Here is a 19,280-nt window from a genome sequence, read left to right as displayed (position 1 = left end):
ACAAGACATTGTGGCCAATTTGTTATAATTCAGTAATCACCAACTAAAGCTGTTAATATAGTAGACTAGAAAGTACAATATTTCACCTTACAATATGAAATGTAATCCAGTAGAAATATGTGTGAAGGTTCTCAATCATGCAGGTCAAAGGAAACACAAGCAAGTGCAGTTTCCAGTGTACATAGAAGTAAAAAGTAGGATAAAAGTATCAAAATCTGTGTTGCTGTCGTATTTAACATCAGCGTGGTATTGATGTAACTCTCAGAGTGTTGAGAGGCGACCAGGCGTATATATTTACCAAACATGTCCAGCCACAGTCGCTCCACACTGTGCACGTAAACTCTATGAGGGAGACATGAAGAGTCCTGAGGGAGCACGGTGTATTGTAAGACATACCACCTTTATTAAATGCACAGTATCACAAGGAACATTTCCATTAATTGTGGATAAGCTACTCACATGATGCACAAAGCATTGAATTGATTGATAGAACTGGCTGATTAAAGCAGGATTAAATCTGCCAGAGGAGCACGCACACACACACACACACACGCACACACACGCACACACACTCTTGCATACAGATGCATGTGCAAACGTGCACACGCACCATCTCAGAGACGTTGCTCACACACGCTCACTCTCTCTCCCTTTGTATTCACACTGTAAGTAAAATTTGTCGTTATCTGCACAAGAATGAAAACTGTCGTCTTTTTTTCTTTACCATGTATTTACAAAAAAATCATGAGTCCTTCTCCGCCCCTCCCCCGATAACCCCCGCAAAGATAGATTACATTCAAAAAAGGTCCCGACCCCTCTTCTAGATTACATTCAAAATAATATACTATTCATGATGCAAAGTCACAGTTATTCATCTGAAAGAGGATCAAGATAGGCTACAGTTCAAATCAGAGGTCGAGCGGCGGGGTCGGGCTGGGAGGCGACCTTTGACCTCCGTGCCAGCGGGCCGCACGTCTGCTTGGACGCCTGTCGGCCAGGAGGGGTCCTGATGTCGAATCAGATCCAGAGTCTATGGTCCCCCCTTTTCATACAGGCAGCATCTCAAACAGCCTCTGTGTGAGCTCCCCATCACAGTGGAGAGGAAAGAGGAGATCATTTTTCTTTTTTTTTTCTTTTCTTCTTCTTCTTCTTCTTCTTCTTCTTCTTCTTCTTCTTCTTCAGAGAAAAACACATTGTTCAAAGAAAGTCCTCCGCAGATCAAAAGTTGCCAAAAAAAGGATCGTATTCTCACCGGTATTATGAACGAGCACAAAGAAATTATACAATGTAGCACAAATAAAATCCTATTTACATATAGTTTGTATTGCCAGTGGCCCATAACACATTGTCTTCAATAGATGTCACACGGTTTTGACATGATACCTGCTTAGAACAGATTATACTATTAAACATATCCTACTATTCATATAGACAAATATCAGAACTGTACAGAATGGACAGCAGGTTATGTACAGCGGACACGTGGTTATTATACAGAGCGGACAGACGTGGGATAAAGAAACCATCATGGAGGACAAGATGTTCGGACATAGCGGGGGTGACTTTTTTTTTCCATATCTAAGTGCAACTAAGGTTGTGCATTTGTCAAGTAACGCTACAAAGTGCACTTAACATAACAAAGAGCCTTAATGCTTAATGTCTCCTTATGGAAATGCAGGGTGGTTGTTATGAGGGCGTGACTGCTGCTGTTTTTGCAAAGTTTAATTCAGGACTTTTTTTTTTTGACATCTCAGGAAAACCACTTAATTTAGAAAGCAATAACAGCAAAGCATTTTAAAACTAGTTTCCGTTTGTTAAGGTCTTCCCCCCCCCAAAAAAATGCCTAGAAATGTGCTTCAGCGCTGCCCAGAGCGAGGAGCAGCATCAGCTCCAGCCCGGCTGACTGGGACCGCTCAGAGAGAGGAAAACACCCCAGGGACACTTTAAGGGCAATCAGCCTCTTAATGAATCCTTTTACTGCACTCTCTTAGCCCACTAAAGATGAGATCTGCTCTTGTAATGGAAATAAATGACACATAAACAGGCTGGGACTTCAATACACACACGATGCTGCAAACAAAAAAGAAATCCTCCATACATGTAACCTGCATCAGACAGAAGCTGAGGAGGAGGCTCCAGAGGTTAATCTTCTCTCGTCAAACACCGAAAACATCAGCATCACACACAGCGTTTGAGAACCTGCGTCGGGAGATGCACACACGACCACGTCACTCACAGACACCCAACAGCAGGGATTTGCTAAATGGCATCGCTACTGAATGAAAAGTAAAAAAAACGACCTGCGCTCGTCTGTTTTCCGGATCAGACCCAGCTCCACACGGCCGAGTCCTCATTCTTTGTGCTTCATGTGCGTCAAATGAACAACATTTAAAACACCACTCTGTAAATACTGATGAGCTGGTGTTCTTAGTGTCAAATATGAATAGGATATTTACAGAAAATAGGACTTATGATATCAGCATTGTAAGATAAAATAAAAAAAACTGTGTTGTTTTCCCTCGTGTCTCACAACCATAGCATTGGTTTTACATTTGGAAATCCTTCAGTGGACTTGAGCAGGTTATTACAGCGGAGTATAAGGGTCATGTTTTTAAAAAAAAGCTTTTAAGATTAAAGTTAAAATATTACAGGAACAAAATTGGAATATTATGAGAATTAAGTCATAATATTACAGGAATAAAGTTGAAATATTACAATAATAAATTCATAATATTATAACTTTATTACCAAAGTACAGTTGTAATGAATAAACTCGTGATTCTCCTTGCACCTTATTTGCTACTTTTGTAAATATTTTTTCGAATTGAATTACAACTTTAATCTTGTAATATTATGACTTAATTTTCAAAATCTCCAATTTGTTTTTCTTCAAAATGGCCCTCATGCTCTGTCGTACGTTATGTATAATAACTATCTATGATAATCTATATGGGTTTTTAAACACATGTGTATGATCATAAATATGTTTAAAATTCAAACAAGCATCTGTGGACGGCTCAAACACCTCAGATTAAATCAACAGCTCCATGTGAGAACGGACTTTATGAATTCTACAAATATTTAAAAGAGTGTGGGATATATAAAGGAAAAAGCTTTGGCTGTAAGTTCATGAATATTTTTATCTTTTGGCAGACACTGCTGAATGAGAGGAGAAAGCTCTGTCCACAGCAAAGTACTAATTCTGTCCATGATGGAGAGACACACTGTGAAGCCCAGTAATTAGTTTCATTTAGCTTTTATGCCTTTCACAGGTATGTATGTATGTATGTATGTATGTATGTATGTATGTATGTATGTATGTATGTATGTATGTATGTATGTATGTATGTATGTATGTATGTAGTGTTGATGATATTGATCCTGTATACATTTTGGTTTCCGTTTGTGAAACATGCTTCGGTAACATCTGCAGATGGACGAGTCCAGAAAAAGCTAAAATAAAATCACTTGAGATTTAAGGCTTTTCTTCATGTGATGAGGACGAGAGCATTTACAGTTACATTTACAGCCAGGTGATGAACACAGACACACACTCACACACGCACTTCTCTCCCTCCTCTCCTCTCCTCTCCTCTCCTGTCGCTTCATGTCAAACACACCGACACGCGGAAAAACACTCACGAAGCCCACATGCACGCGGAGAACACACACGACACGCTGGCGCATCAGCCCAGTATGTCCAGGTAGACGGGCGAGGCCTTGGCGAGGCTCTGGAGCATGCTGTGGATCTCCTTGATGTTCAGCCTCATGTAGGGCTCCCTCTGCCAGCAGCCCAGCATCAGGTCGTACACCTCTTTAGGGCAGGTGCGGGGCCGCTGCAGCACGCGGCCCTGGGTGATGCACTCGATCACCTGCAGGACACAGGGGGACAATAACTGTCTGCTGCTTGTCTGTGACGTCTAGATGAGAGCGATGCAATAGATATGACCGATGTTGAGATGAAATGTGACATCAGAGTAGGGAAGGGATATCAACCAAAAACTAAGACAACAATTATAATTAACTAATTAACTTAATTGACTGTGGATTTTGTTAGTAGGCCAAATCAGCAGGACAAACAACATACCAATATTAAGTTTTCGTCTTTTTTTGTCTGCTCGACTTTAGGTCTGTCATTAGGGCGTTTTTCAAAATTCTGGTTGATCTCTTAAAGAATAATTCATGAATCTTTATGAAAAAAAGAGGGAGGCGCCCCTGTTGTGGTGCACTGTCGCCTCACATCAAGAAGGTTCATGGTTCGTATCCCACTTCTTCTGGGGTCTTTGCATGTTTTCCTCATGTGGGGTTCGGTTAAGTGGAGATTCATTGGAATTTGGAGATTGGATTAGTCAGAGTGTTGGACTTCATCTGTCCACTCTCCCTCATCATATGTGTCTGTGTTTTCCTCTGTCATGTACTCGTGATTTTAGTAACGTCTCAGTGTGTTAGTGTCGGACATGAACCTGACGTAAATACATGTAATCTGACTGAGCTGTGTGATCAAAGAAAAAGACGGAGTCTGACCTCATTGTTGGAGAGCTGGTACCAGGGCTGTTTGCCGTAGGTGAAGATCTCCCACAGCACCACCCCGAGGCTCCACACGTCGCTCTCCGTGGTGAACCGCCGGTACATGATGCTCTCCGGGGGCATCCAGCGGATCGGCAGCATCGTGTGTCCGCCCACCTGCAGAGAGAGAGAGAGAGAGAGAGAGAGAGAGAGAGAGAGAGAGAGAGAGAGAGAGAGAGAGACGTCCTTTTTAGAAACCATCACCACAAGACCCCAAGAGTATGATGTTCCAAATGTGTTTATTGGGATATTTTTAGGCATAACTAGATATAATTGGGATTATAACTCATGAAGGTCGGATCTATTGCATCTTTTCATTACTTCACCTTCACAAACTTATATTCACCATCACCAAATTATCTAATGTGCAATATTTAAGCCAGTATCAGGGTTTTGGTAGAGTCATGATAAAAATGATTTGAGCATGAAAATGATCAGTAATGTTTCCTCTATAACTTTTTCTTAAAGAAATATTAAACTGCGAAAGTGAAAAGCCTCCTCGCAGCATAATTAATTCTAAGATAATCTCTAATTGTTGCGCTTCCAAAACAACAATTAAGAATCTGCTTTTGTGAATGAAAAATAACCAATTTCAAATGAATATTAAAAACTCTCTTCACCAGTGTTTAAATTGCGTCTTCATCTTATAAAATACATATTAACATTAGTAGGCCTAATGTATTTCTATGTAATCCTGGATTTACTCACTGCAAATGTTGCTGTGGCATCTATATTGGTTTTCCCGACTAATCTAATTCATTATGTGATTTGCACAATAGAAGCAGCGATAAAGCGAAACAAGACAGTGTTTATGCTGTGAGCTGCGTTCATGCTTTTGCTTTGTTTCTGATCAAAACATTTGATATGAGGAGCTGGTGACAGGGCCTCTTTATGTTGATCGTATCTGATGCAGGCACATGCATCTGCAAGTTGTTTTTTTATATTATATATTTCTGATTCCAGTTTGGCCAGGAGAGGGCACTGTGGGATTCAAACTGGGATCTGAGACACAGAGAAGGAGGAGATGAAACGCATCCATCTGTTCCTCAACATGACACATTTTACATTTTTTTCAAGTCATTATAAAAAAGTGTAATCTCCTCACAAGCATCAGCCGACCATAGCATACATCATAACCCCTCAGAGCTTTAATATGAAGCTGCTCAGGAAGTGTAGAGAGGCATTAACTTCATGCCCAGGGAGAAAAAAAAAGAAACTGCCCATGCCTTTTTGCACTGTTGCCCCTATTACCATGGAAACAGTAATTTTATGCAAATTATAGTATTTGCATTTAAATGGTATTAAAAAGATAAAATACCTCTGGTTAAATTGTCATTTTTGCTGCTACAGTTATTTCAGAATAGAACTGGAAAAAAAAATTCTAATTACATATTTGAGACTGTGGTATGTGGGTACATTTCCATATTTCTGTGCATATATATGAATGTCTATGAGTGTGTGACTGCGAGAGTGAGAGACCGAGATGACGAGAAACACTCACTCTGTAATAGTCTGTGCTGTAAACGTCTCTGGACATGCCAAAGTCCCCTATCTTGACCAGCAGGTTCTCTCCGACCAGGCAGTTCCTGGTTGCCAAGTCTCTGTGGACAAAGTGCTGAGAGGCCAGGTAGACCATGCCAGCCGCAATCTGTTGGGCAATGTGCAGCATCTGGGACTGGGTGAGCTCCACCAGGATATTGTGTTGACCGTCTGCCATCAGCACTGCATCAGGACCGTGAGACCTGCAACCCCAAAAAACTCTCAGTAGCTCGTCTGTCGTAGTATTTCATTTGAATAAAGCAGAACTGAAAAGTACCACAAATACACTCCAATGATTAATGATAAAGAAATGAATAAGAAATCTTGTGATAGTTAGGTCCAGAGAGGAGGTTATGTTTTCGTCCGTTACACTGTGTTGGTTGGTTGGTTGGTTTGTATTTGTGGGCAGGATTACACAAAAACTACTGGACAAATAACCTCCAAACTTGGTAGAAGGATGTGGCATGGGTCTTGAACATTGTGAGATATTCAATATTTTCATTGATTTCTTAGAGAATAATTTATGGATCTTGATGAAAGAGGACGTATGCTCGTATATCTGTGAGTGTGTGTAATTTTGGTGCAGATCCAAATAAAAATCTGGATCTAGTGAATTTAAATGTGGTTTCATGAGGGGAATGTTGGGCCTTAGCGGACGAATGGGTTCTGCTGAGGGCCCTTATAGGGAAAGCACAATTTCAATCTACTAAAATTACCCTTCCACAATTGACCAAAAAATGCTATAATGATAATAATACCTGCAAAAAGGACGTTGTGCTTTTGTCAATTCGTCAACCATTGTTGGTTTGTAAGCAATATTACGCAAGAACTACTTGACGGACTACAAGGAAACTTGTTGGAAGGATGCAATATGAGTCAGGGAAGAATCCATTTAATTTTGATGTGGATTTGAATCAGAAGGCGGTTACAGGAATTTCTTTCTCACTTTCTTTAACATAATCGTTTTTTTTAACATTTTCTCTGTTTTCCCAGAGAATAATTAATGGATCTTGATGATTACTAAGGGGACTGATATCGATGAGTGTGTGAAACTGTGCGATTTCAGGGGACTGTTCGGCATTGGCGGTGGTCTGCGCTCTTTAGATATTTTTGAAACAAATTTAAATTAAAGTATTGATAAGTGATCTTTAGAGGTGACGTCCTGGCTGTGTCCTCTGTTTCCAGAAACAAGCTAATATTGCTGATTGTAGCTTCATATTGAACATACAGATATGAAGTAGGTGTCGATCTTCTTCAACTATTCCTTTAAAAGACAGGCTAGTATCTGCAGAAGTCTCCTACCTGAGAAACTTGTTGAGGTCACCATGTTTCATATATTCAAACACCATGATGAGGGGGTCGCTCTCGACACACACGCCGTAGAAGGTGACGATGTGCTCGTGCTGCAGGTTGGTGAGCAGCTCGGCCTCTCTGTAGAAGTCTGCCCGGCCGCTCTCGCTGGCCTCTTTCAGGGTCTGGACGAAAAAGGCAGAGACACAAAGAGACGACAGGACACGCGGTGAGAAGCGTTATCTACAGCGACACACTTGTAGCCAGAAGAACTCACTGACTGAACTGACAAGTGCATTGATTATTTTCCGGATGTGTACCTTCACTGCCACGTGGAGCTTCTCCTGGTCTGGTGTCAGGTTGTAGCACTCGGCGAGGAAGACCTTCCCGAAGGCTCCCTCTCCCAGCTCCCGCTTCAGGACGATGTTGTGTCTCTTGATGTGCTGGACAACTTTAATGCACAAGATGACAAATCACACTCAAGGTCACATGTGCATTTTGATTAAAGTGGCGACTTTGGTTTATGTAAAATGGAAAAAATACTATCTTAAGTGCCTGTATTCAGCATTTACTGTATAAGCAGCACACTGTTGAGTGAAGGCTGGATTATATGGTTAAACACACACTCTTCAAATGTTGTACTAAAAAGCCCTTAAAGCTGATAATGACAACATTATAGTATTTATAAAATATTTGCCAACTGCTTATAAATGCAAAAGATTGAGAGTTCTACCATAAAATGTTTTTGACTTGAGATTATGATTATTGTCAACAATATAGTTATAGTCAAACTAGATTTTATTAATTGATTTCTTTGATTAATCATTCTCTCGTTTAGTCTAAAAAATATATTTGACGACAAAAGCAAGAACCAGCAGATCTTCAAAAATGGATCGGATGTATCGGTTAATTATTTTTCAATTGATGAAAGAAAACAACAAGAACAAACCACTCAGGTTCAGTCTGCTGCATTGAGCCTTTTGTTAACAAGCTTGTGTTTCTGAACATTATCCGTATGTCCTGCTGCCCCCCGTAGAGCTGGAGTCTCTATCACGATGCAGCAGGACGCTGACAATAGATCTGGGGTCCAGCAGTGATCCCTGCATGGATTTATCAGAAAAGGTCCGGGTTACCAGGCATTGGTCGAGCGAGGCGGTAACTCACACGTGTCAGATTTCAGCATGCTGCCGGAGTTGCGGAAGTACTGTGGGTTCTCAATGACAGGAATCTTTGTCATCCCGATGATCACTGCGTCTGGACCCATCTCCGAGGACGACGGGGTGTTGTTGCCATTGGAGACGTGATGAAGAGGGCTGGCGGAGTCATCGTCATTACTGATGACTGAGGAGGAGCCTAGGGAGGAGAGGGAAGAGAGGGAGAGAGGAAAGAGGAGGATGAGAGGGAAGAGAGGGAGAGAGGATAGAGAAGGAGGAGAGGGAAAAGAGGTTGGAGAGGAAAGAGAAGGAGGAGAGGGAAGACGAGAAGGGTGGTGGTCATAGATAAAGAGGAGGTGGAGCAAGGTTGGAGAAATGTAATCAAGGAGAACATATCAGATGATTATAGACAGAAGTCTTCCTGAATCAATATGAGAACATGAGCTCAGCACAAAGTAGGACTCGTAAATTCCTACAGTCACTCTTACACTGACACAGTGGAACTTGCAATGAGCTTTAAGTCAACACTAAGTTTAACACTTTAAATAGTATGATACCGATTCAGTAAATCTTTATTAATATATAATTGTAACTGGTGTATAAACAGTTTAATAACTGTAAATTTAAGTTTCACAAAATATGCTTATGCTTTCTCTGGTGGAGAAACTACACGAGATTAGAAGACTGATTAGAAGACTCTCACATCTGTCCCATTACATCTTAGGCTATTGTCAGAAGTTTGTTGGCTTAGCTTAGCATGAATAGTATAATATTTTTTCTAGCAGGTTTGGTTTTAATTTGTTCTTTAATACTATGAAAATACAGTAAAACGTCAGGATTGACAGCTGAGACTGACTCCTGATTGGTCGAGCACGTGTATCGACTGATAGCTACTGGCTCCAACAGACCAAGATGGCAGCATTTGTATCCGGAATATTTGAGCTTCATCTCTGGATAGTGGGAGTTAGTGGAGATCTGACGTCCATCTTTAGCAAATAACGTCATATTATATTATTCACATGTTTTTTTTTGTCTATCTCAGTATCCCCTTGTGCTATCATCCTGTACCACTGCACTTTACTGAAATATTGTATCGTGAAATGTGTATATTATGTACATATTCAGTATATTTGTTATTTATTCATACTGTTTACTTCTTTTATATTTGTATTCTGGTGTAACAAGGGAATTTCCCCAGTGTGGGATCAATAATGTTATCTTATCTTATTTTATCTTATCTTATCTTACCTATATATATATAGTCTATGGTGAAAACTGTAGTAAACAGCTAGCCTGGCTCTGTAGGCTAAGCTAGCTGGTTGATGGCTTTATCCATATTCAATGGATGGGCACAAAAATTGTGTCAACTCTAACTCTGGGCATAAATAAAAAATATTTCACCTTTAATACCAAACTTGGAGTTTCTTCCACATTTCAGAATTATCACCATCAGGACACAGCCGGTCAATGCAACTCCTGCGATTCCAACAACTACATACACCTGGGAAGAAAGTAAAACAACAAGAGTGTTTGAAACAGCTTTAAAAGACATCTCACATCTTTTAGATCAGTCGCTACCAACCAGCGACCAGGATCCACCATAAGGCCCATGATAGGAAAAGCATACATTCACACAGCACTTTATTAGGGACACCCTGTACACTTGGTTGTGAGTGCAATAATTCAATCAGCAAATCTTCGGTCAGCCGAAATGTACAAAATCCTGCAGATATAGATGAGAAGCTTTAGCTACTGTTCACACCGAATATCAAAAAAATGTGATCTTATTATCTGTGACCATGGTGCCAGACACGCTGCTTTAAGCATTTATGAAACTGTTGATCTCCTGGGATCGTCAGAACAACCGTCTCTGAAGTTCACGCAGAACAGTGCGAAAAAACAAAAAAACGTGGACTGTGGACAGAAATGATTTGTTGACGACAGAAATCTGAGGCTGCAGTGGACACCAAAGACTAGAGTTGAAGATTGGCTTGCTTTTGGCCCTTTGATACCAGTCAATCATGTCTCAGCGTGTCGGAGTATTGCTGCTGACCCTTTATGGACACAGTTTACGATCTTCTAATGGTTTCTCCAACATCATAATGCATGTTGTAAAGCAAAGGTCGCCTCAAACCAGTTTCATGAACATAACAAGTCGTTAAGTGTTCTTCCTCCCCAGTCACACGATCTGAATCCAAAGGAGGTTTACGACGAATGAATGTGCAGCTGAAAAATTTGCTGATTTTCTTGATTCAGTTGTGTCACCATGTAACAGAATCTCAGAGGAATATTTCCAAAATCTTGAAGAACCCAAGGACAATAAAACTGCTAAGTATGGTGTAACTAGTAAAGAGCTCTGTGATGCCTGCTACACAAAACCGATATTTTTTTTACACTCCTCTAATCGTTGCTCTTCTCTATTTATAAAATAATAATTTATAATAATACATTTTTTGCCCTTTCAGACCTTGTAAAAATAATAAGAAAGATATCTTTGATTGAACAGCTCACAGCTGACACATTCATTTTAAGGGGCCACACACCAAAAGGTTAGAAACCACTGCTTTAGATGGTAAAGGGGTGCTGATCACTTACAGCAACACTGTCGTCCAACGGGGGGAGCGGGGAATCTGCAAAAATAGCAATAAAAAACAATCAAATAATCAAAATTCTTGTCTAAACATTTGAAAATGAAAACTATTTAACCCAAACATGTTTTATAAAGCTGACTATGAGTAGACATGAGCTTTTTAAAAGTCCATAAACTTACCCGTGGTATCTGGTCAGAAGAAAAGATGCAGGCACAGGCCACAGGAGGAGGAAAAGATACACAGCATGGTAGAGTTAATTTTAACTTCATATGTATTTATTCTTAATCAATTAAGGCTTTATAAAGCTAAATCATTACTTACAGTAGTAGTCGGACTCTTCCGCTAAAAATGGGAAAAAAATCTCTATTACTCAACTTCAAAGACACAAACGATTCTTGTTCAATAATAATAATATAACTTCTTACTAAATTAATCCATATAAAACACAGACTAGTCATACGTGGCTCAGGTGGGACGATGAAGTGTGCAGAGACCTTCTTCTCGTCCCGGCCGTACTTGTTCTTTGCCACCAGCCTGTACACGCCATTGTGAATGTGCGTGGGGTTGACCAGCTGCAGGCAGCCGTGGTCCTCGGTGTCGGTGGACAGGTGGATCTGCGTGTGGATGTAGTCCTGCTCCTGGAGGGGCACGTTCTCGTGGTACCACTGAAGCTCGGGCTTGGGGTTCCCCGTCACGCTGAAGGGGATGCACCAGTGGTGGTTCTGCTCCGGCCCCAGCAGCTGCTGGATGGTGGGGGCAACTGACACGGAGGCAACAGTAGAGGAAGAGTAATCACGGGATGACAGGACATAAACACCAGGATGAAACACCAGTGAGGAAAGGCAACATTCATGGGATTAGAGAAGAGATGCAACTGGGGATGGAAGGTTTGGTCGACAGCGGAGGGACTGATCGCACAACGTTTGAACTGTGACACCGGGAAAACATGGAAAGAGGGGAATGAGGAGAAATGTTGCACTAAACAGGCAGAGGAGCACGGCGAGGCACGAGGAGCTTCACAGGAGGAAGAGTTATGAACAGGAAACATTGAGAGTCAATAAGATTTGCAGAGAGACAGAAATTAGAACAAACTGAGGAGCCTTGTGCTTCCACTGGAAAAACTGTCTAGAAGGCAGCATTTAAAAGATCATCTGAGAGGAAATTAGACAAACTCACACAGTAAATGTAATTCTTAAAGATGCATGCTGTAATGCTATTATTGCTTAACATTCACAGTTAATGATGACAGAGAAGCAAGAAGCCTTACAGAGAATATTAAGCTGCAGGGTGGCCTCCGTCTGACCGACCATGTTCTCAGCGCTGCATATGATCACCCTGCCATTATCGTCAGGAGACAGGCCTGACAAGGTGAGGGTGCTCTTTGTTTCCAGTGCTTCGATCTGCAGACACACCAATACCGTGTACATTATGCAGTGTGTCCTGTTTATAAGGATCTGGTGTGATCTTTAGTACAGGGACAAATATCAGACAATAACAAACAGACACGACGGAACAGTACACATCTCCCACCAACCCCAGTCAAGTGTAACACATAGCATAAATTATGTTGGTCACTTTATGAAGAATACTTAATAATAAATGCTTTAAATTGTTTATTAACAGTACTTAATTACTGGATTACTGGATCAATGGATAATTGGATGTATAGATGGATGGAGTTGAAATAGTTGCAGGAAAATTGTGAATAAACAGTCAAAATAATTAGTATTGGAACTATGTTGTCAAAAAGTAGAAACGTATGTTAATCAGTAAACTGATAAAAAGTCAGCTAAAAGTAATACATAAACAATGAAAATAATCATAATACTGGATATACAGGTAAAAAAGTAGCAGTAAAATATTTAGTTTTACAAAAATGGAACAGTCCAAATAAGCTAAAAGTACATAAATAGATCAACTTTTCATACATGAGCTAAATGTGATGGATAAAGAAAGAAAATAATTAGCTAAAACAGTTGAAATAGTTAAGATTACTAGTTAAAAGGTTTTAGTGTTAACTAAAAGTACTGGATATACAGTTGAAATAGTAGTCAAATAGTGAAAATAATTGGCCTATAGCTAAAAGTAATGGGAAAGTCCACAGAGCTAGAAGTATATCAATAGATTAATTTAAAACAAAAGCTAAATGTGATGAATAAACAGTGAAAAAGGAAATAGGTCAACACAGATGTTACTAATTATCAGTATTTATCATTTAAAAAAATATTAGCTTTTGCTAAACATATTGATATGTGATAACTGACACTCGTCCAATCAGCTCTCAAGTCAAGTATCAGGTCTTGACCAACCAAGTTTCATAAATTAAGCCACAAGCCTGAAAATTATAAGCGAGTTTTTGAGGTGTCATAATATTTGTTCATCATTTTAACAATAATGTGTTCATAGTTTTTTTACACAGAAGTCATAACGATTCTGCTTGGATCCAAATTTGATGCCTTTGAGTCTAAAGTCAAGTCTCATCTTTCAGGAACCTCAGGTCTACACAGTCCCAACAGTCCCACTCAACTGAAATCTTCCTATTTGTGACTTAAAGGACAAAGCTTGTCATTATTATCAACAGACGCCATGAAAAGACCATGACCAACATTGTTATAGTGTTAGTTGTTGCCTGTGTGTGTGTCCAGGTTGTGTGATCACTTTAGGGTGTGAATGTAGTACTTTTAGCTTACATCTGTGGTACTAATTGCATTAATGATCAGGCACTAATTAGGAGGAAGTTTGGCTATCAGGTGTTAAAACACTACAGTGGTTTTGCAGCGAAGGGTCCTCAGTTGGACAAATGCCAAGGAATTCCAGACACAGACAATTGTTCCTGGTCTGAGGCATAAAGGGATTTACCTTTGGAGTTACCTTTCCTGGTAGGAATAAGCAACAGTATCTCTCTCGGGGGGGGGGGGGGGGGCCTGTTGGTTTGTTATTTTTGTTTGTTATTTTTGTGCATAAACTTGATTTGACTTCGTGTCTTGGGTACACGTCCATGTCCGTCTGGTGAGGAACAGCATAGCTGGGGCTTTACCTGGTCATTGGTCTTGTGTTTAAAACACCTGTCATGAAATGCATGAAGACTAGGGTCTAGAGAAGGTAGTTAGCATTGGTTGGGCAGATAGTCAGGGGAGAGGTATTCCAAAGGTGAATTAAAATTAAATTAAATTTTAATAAATAAAGTTACACCAGGTTTTTCCAGTGGTCAGATCGGTGTCAGAAAGCCTTTAATGATGCGAAAGCTTTGCTAACTTGTGCTCCTGTGCTTGCAGCTCCACAGTTGGAGAAGCCGGTCCAGCTGAAGGTGGATGCCAGCAATTTGGGTGCTGGTGCTGTGTTGTTGCAGCAAGATGCAACAGGGATTGAGAGGCCGGTCAGCTTTTTCTCTCGCCAAGTTTAACTCTTACCAGTTGAATTACTCCATTGTAGAGAAAGAAGCACTGGCATTACTTTGGGCGTTGCAGCACTTCGAGGTGTACGTCGGTCAGGGATGTAGGCCTTTAGTTGTTTACACTGACCACAATCCTTTACCTTCTCTGCATTCGCTACAGAACCCAAACCAACGCTTAATGAGATGGTGTTTGTTTTTTACAACCATACCATCTGGAGACTCATCATATTAAGGGTTCTGAAAATGTGATGGCTGATGCCTTGTCAAGAGCATTACCTTAAAGACATGAGTTGCTTATCCCATCCTTGTTTCCTTCTCCCAAATCGTTAAAAATTGCTTCCTAGGTACCAAGTTGCTGATTGGGAGTCAGTGAACGGTGGATTAGGTATCGGTACTTTAACATCCCGGTAAGCAATTTAAATTTATTGCGTAGTTGTTTAAATGTAGTGTAAAATTGTTGCATTTGATTTAAACATACTTATAGTAGATACTTCACCAGAGGGATGGTCCTTTGCACTCCACCTATAGGACCCTGTTCAGACTCTTATTTCTATACGCACACCCACACACTACAGACATCATTGACAGAAGTGATTACCATGTTTACTTTAAGTTCGTTTTCTTTGTAAAAAAACTGCTGAAATTTGTGACCTTCCTCCTTTCTTGTTACACAACACGGGCAATGTGTAACAGTACCAACAGAGCTCTACAAGTCATATCATGGTTTGGATAAACAGACTTGTTAGTAAGTTCAATTAGGATTTGGTCTTTTCATAGGATTTATTGACAATGATTCAATTTATCCCCTTGTAGTTCACAAAGTTGCTTTGAAACTTAAGTAGAACTCATTACCAAGGTATGACAGTATATTTTCTGCATTACTCACAAAGCAAAACCTTAACAAATCAGGTGCTCAAAGTGGTGAACCCTTGTGAAAGTGTTCCCACACACACTCACCTCGTGTTGGGTGGAGAGCAGGTCCAGGTTCCACAGGAGCTCAGGGAGAGGGGAACCTGTGGTGGTGCACACAGCTTCCACGTTACTCCCCTGCATCTCGGTCACAGATCTTGGGGTGAGCTCCACTTTGGGAACCACTGCAAGACACAGACAGAAAGACAGCAAAAATTAAACATCTGTTGCAGATATAAAACCTTCCACAGCTTGATCTGTTTCCAGGTTTCTCTCCGTCTTTGTTTTATGTCTCCATGAGGTGATCACCTCTCTGTAAACATTCAATATCAGATACGTAACGTTGCTAATTATAACTTGGTTTCACATTACCACAGTCCGGTGGAGTGAGTCTGGCGAAGGCCGTCGTCTCTCCTCTATCGTCCATGCATTTCAGATCCTGGCCGTCTATGTCTTCTTGGAGCCTCAGTTTGATCCACAAGTTCTCACAAACACAATCCAGAGGGTTTCCATACAGGAAGAGCCTGGCAAATGAAAACGCAGCACGTGAGAAACTCATGCTCTCGCAGAGGAACAGAGTGATGTGCAGACGATGAGTGCACGGGATACTTACGGTAATGTTATGTTAAAGTTCTGAAATATTCTCCATGAGAGCGTCGACAGATTATTGTCTCTGAGATTTCTAAAAGCAAAGAAAACGAGATATTAAAAATCCAAACATGGCAACTCCAGTGTACATCAGTGAAAATGACTTTGAAAAAATGATTCTTACACATATTGAAGTCTTGTATTGTTGAAAAATGCATCTGATGATATCGATGTCAGTCTGGTGTTTATCACTGTTCTGTTGGAAGTGAAAAAAGTAGAGTTATCACATCATCTACGGTTTTCATCTGTTGGCGTTTCCATGAAAAACAAACGGTGTGATACTTACAGGTTTCTGAGGTTTATGTAGTGTCTCAAACTGTTGTCATTCATGTCAAACAGTCTGTTTTGATTTGCAATGTATCTGTGGAAAAATGTCAAAGAAAGACATGTTAGATGCAGTAATGATGAGCTCAACAACTCGATCTGAATCTATACTACATCTTTATGCACTATAAATTGCATTAACATTTACAGTCACAGTAACAGTGTAAAACAAACAAGTAAATTGTGTTTGATTGAAACTTGAAACCAAAAAACATGATATTTGTTTATTTTGTAGGCATATTTCATTTTATATGTAAGTTATTGTCTCATATTGCTTCACTGTGGGAATTAAGTTTGCAGCACATTTGATTTTCAATATAATGTGAATCATTACAACAGTATGTGTTTCCACAGTCAGACATATAAAGATAGTTTCACAGATTTAATGTATTTCCCAGCAGTGCTGCGGTGCTCTCAACCCTCTTTGAGAAAGTTGGTTGTTCCTTAAGTTTAGCTAAAATAGAATAAATACAATAACAAGAGAATAATAGTACAGCGTTGTGTACTTTTGGCATGTGTGCCCATGGTGTCCTTACCATTTGGCTATCATTGTACCATAAACAAAACAATGTATTGTCTTATAATATATAAGTTAAAGTATCTTAAGGGCTCTAAAGATCCAGTGCAGCTTCAGGAGTTGACCTTATTCCCTAAAGTATTACAAATCTGGCCCAATGGAGTTAACTGCTGGATTTAAAAGTCAAAATCTTCACTGATCTCACAAAAAATAGGTAAAATGAGTGGGAAAATATCAGATGTTTGGCTGCTATAAGACTTTTTTGTTTGCAAAATGCAGAATAATCATGTTCTGGTCCAGCTACTGTAAAGTCATGACAGTCTGATGTGACACCTCTATCGCGAGGGGTGTCTGCCTCAGAGAGCTCACCCATGTCTCCCCTCCATCATCTCCAGTGGGTGCCATGCAGCTGTGTGCCTGTGCACGGGTGTACCAGGTGCACAGGCCTGCACACTGACGCAGATAAGGCCAGGCCACATGACTGTGGTGGGAATACATAGCCTGTATCTCCGGTTGTGTACAACCGCTGTGCTCTCGTGTGTAATCTGGCCACAATGTGGATCTTTTTTTTCTTTTTTTTTTCACATTGAGGCCATATTTCACAAAGACCGAGAATTATCACCTTCCATAGGCTGCGAACGGGCCCGGAACATTTACTCTATCACTACCTCTGGAGCTATTTTGTAAAGGAAACACCGACTAATCCAAATAAGCCTGACGCACACTCTCACCACCATTACGCACACACACACCGACGTCGGTAGTGGCACGCGCAACCCCCATGCACTCACACGCGCACGTTGGCTACATGATCCGACAAACCCAGTGGTTACGCGAATAAAAAATCACAAATGTTCGTTGTTTGACATTACGCGCAGAACATAGATATCTATTGATCTTTAATCTCTAATGGTGAAATAACACCCGAGCGCTGCTGATGTTATCATTACCATCATTACCTTGATTAGTAGTATAATAATCCCAGCCCTTAGGTATTATTGCGACCTACGATCGAAGGTGGTTCTTTACGCATTGCATCCTAATAAGTTCACGAGCTGTCTGTCTGTCTGTCTGTCTGTGTGTGTCTGCGCGACCATTTTTCATACATGCACACTTACATCTCGGTGATGTTTTCCATGTCATCCAACGTGAGCACGGGGAAATCCTCGATCCCCGGCACGGAATCAATACAAACAATCCTTGAGATGCTGCAAGTGCAGGATGCGGGGCAGGCATCGCAAAATCTCCACATCAGCCCCAGCATCAAAACCAAAAACAATCCAAGTCGAGCCATGCCATGTTCCCCCGCGCTGGAGTCCATCGCAGGTCCAATAATGATCTCTCCCCCAACACACACACACACACACACACACACACACACACACACACACACACACACGCACACACACGAACCACCCCCCCCACCCCCCCCACCCCCCCCCCAAAAAAACAGAATCTGGTCAGACTGAATTATTGGGTAAGATTTTCCTCCCTCGCCTCCGTTATGTGGCCAAGTTAATCCTTTCCACTCCGCAGGAAGGGGAAAAAGACGGTCGGTGAGGAATGCGCAGCAGAGCCCACGGTTTTTAATATCAAGATGCCATGGACCGGCCTTCCCGTCTCCGCAGAGCTGCTATCACACTACTGCATATCGATGCCGTGAAGCAAGGTGTCAAGTGGTCCGTCCTGGTGCTGCTGCTGCCGCTGCCGCCGCCGCTGCTGCCGTCTCACTCCTCTATGTCTCGGGCACGGGCTGCTCGCCTCTACCTTGTAAAACAAATATGAGGTGTTCCAGATGTTTATAGATCAATAGGCGAGGCCCCCCCCGACGAGCGTCCTCTCATATGTGCGGTGATGGAGAGGGGAAAATAAGAGAGGCTGCACAGTGGAGTAAGGATGCGTGGTGATGCTGCGTGTGTGTGTGTACGGAGGAAGCCTATACCTGCATCCGTCTATCGATTATCGACGAGGACGCGAGCGCATCTCAGTCCCCGAGCCATCATCACTGGGACTGGTTTTAATGGGGTGGCGATGATGGTGCCCTAGAGGTGCATTTATGACATGTTGTATTTATGGGAATTTGTTTTTGGGATTTTCCTTTATAATATATTGGTCGTGCAACAAAACCCCAAACACCAGCAGCCTGCATGCATGCGCCTTCATGTTAGGCTGCACATGTGGCTAGCTGAAATCAAAGTCAACATCAAAGTCAAATGCCCTGCGTGCGGCGGGCACGACAACAACATGGATGTAAACTCTGGTGATGTTGTAGTTGCCCTGAAGCCATGTATTGGATGAAAGCAGCGCTTTTCCCCCTCCCTCTCCTCCTCACCAACACTGTTGTACGG

At 41.2% G+C, this 19,280-nt stretch overlaps 1 protein-coding gene and 1 long non-coding RNA gene across 2 annotated transcripts; both read right to left on the bottom strand.

Annotated features, from left to right (window-relative positions):
• Window positions 1-381: 381 nt before the first annotated feature.
• Window positions 382-18,921, bottom strand: LOC117771867. The gene is made up of 2 exons (XR_004615657.1): window positions 18,308-18,921; window positions 382-3,568 (listed from the first exon to the last, which is right to left on the bottom strand). It is a non-coding gene; the product is annotated as an uncharacterized LOC117771867 (long non-coding RNA).
• On the bottom strand, window positions 2,992-18,364 carry ntrk2b (neurotrophic tyrosine kinase, receptor, type 2b). Its single transcript, XM_034602698.1, has 17 exons — window positions 18,051-18,364; window positions 16,378-16,452; window positions 16,216-16,287; window positions 16,057-16,125; window positions 15,816-15,967; window positions 15,492-15,628; window positions 12,408-12,540; window positions 11,559-11,900; window positions 11,145-11,179; window positions 9,951-10,050; window positions 8,560-8,748; window positions 7,716-7,846; window positions 7,408-7,580; window positions 6,068-6,308; window positions 4,525-4,683; window positions 3,621-3,872; window positions 2,992-3,587 (listed from the first exon to the last, which is right to left on the bottom strand). Exons 1-16 carry the CDS (start codon window positions 18,251-18,253, stop codon window positions 3,687-3,689), a joined length of 2,397 nt encoding a protein of 798 aa, XP_034458589.1. The 5' UTR covers window positions 18,254-18,364; the 3' UTR covers window positions 2,992-3,587; window positions 3,621-3,686.
• Window positions 18,922-19,280: the final 359 nt, after the last annotated feature.

The sequence above is a fragment of the Hippoglossus hippoglossus genome, chromosome 12 (genome assembly GCF_009819705.1).
Source record: "Hippoglossus hippoglossus isolate fHipHip1 chromosome 12, fHipHip1.pri, whole genome shotgun sequence".
Classification (NCBI taxonomy): Eukaryota; Metazoa; Chordata; class Actinopteri; order Pleuronectiformes; family Pleuronectidae; genus Hippoglossus; species Hippoglossus hippoglossus.
The sequence above is the reverse complement of the archived record's forward strand: the minus strand, read 5'-3'. Positions and strand labels throughout refer to the sequence as shown.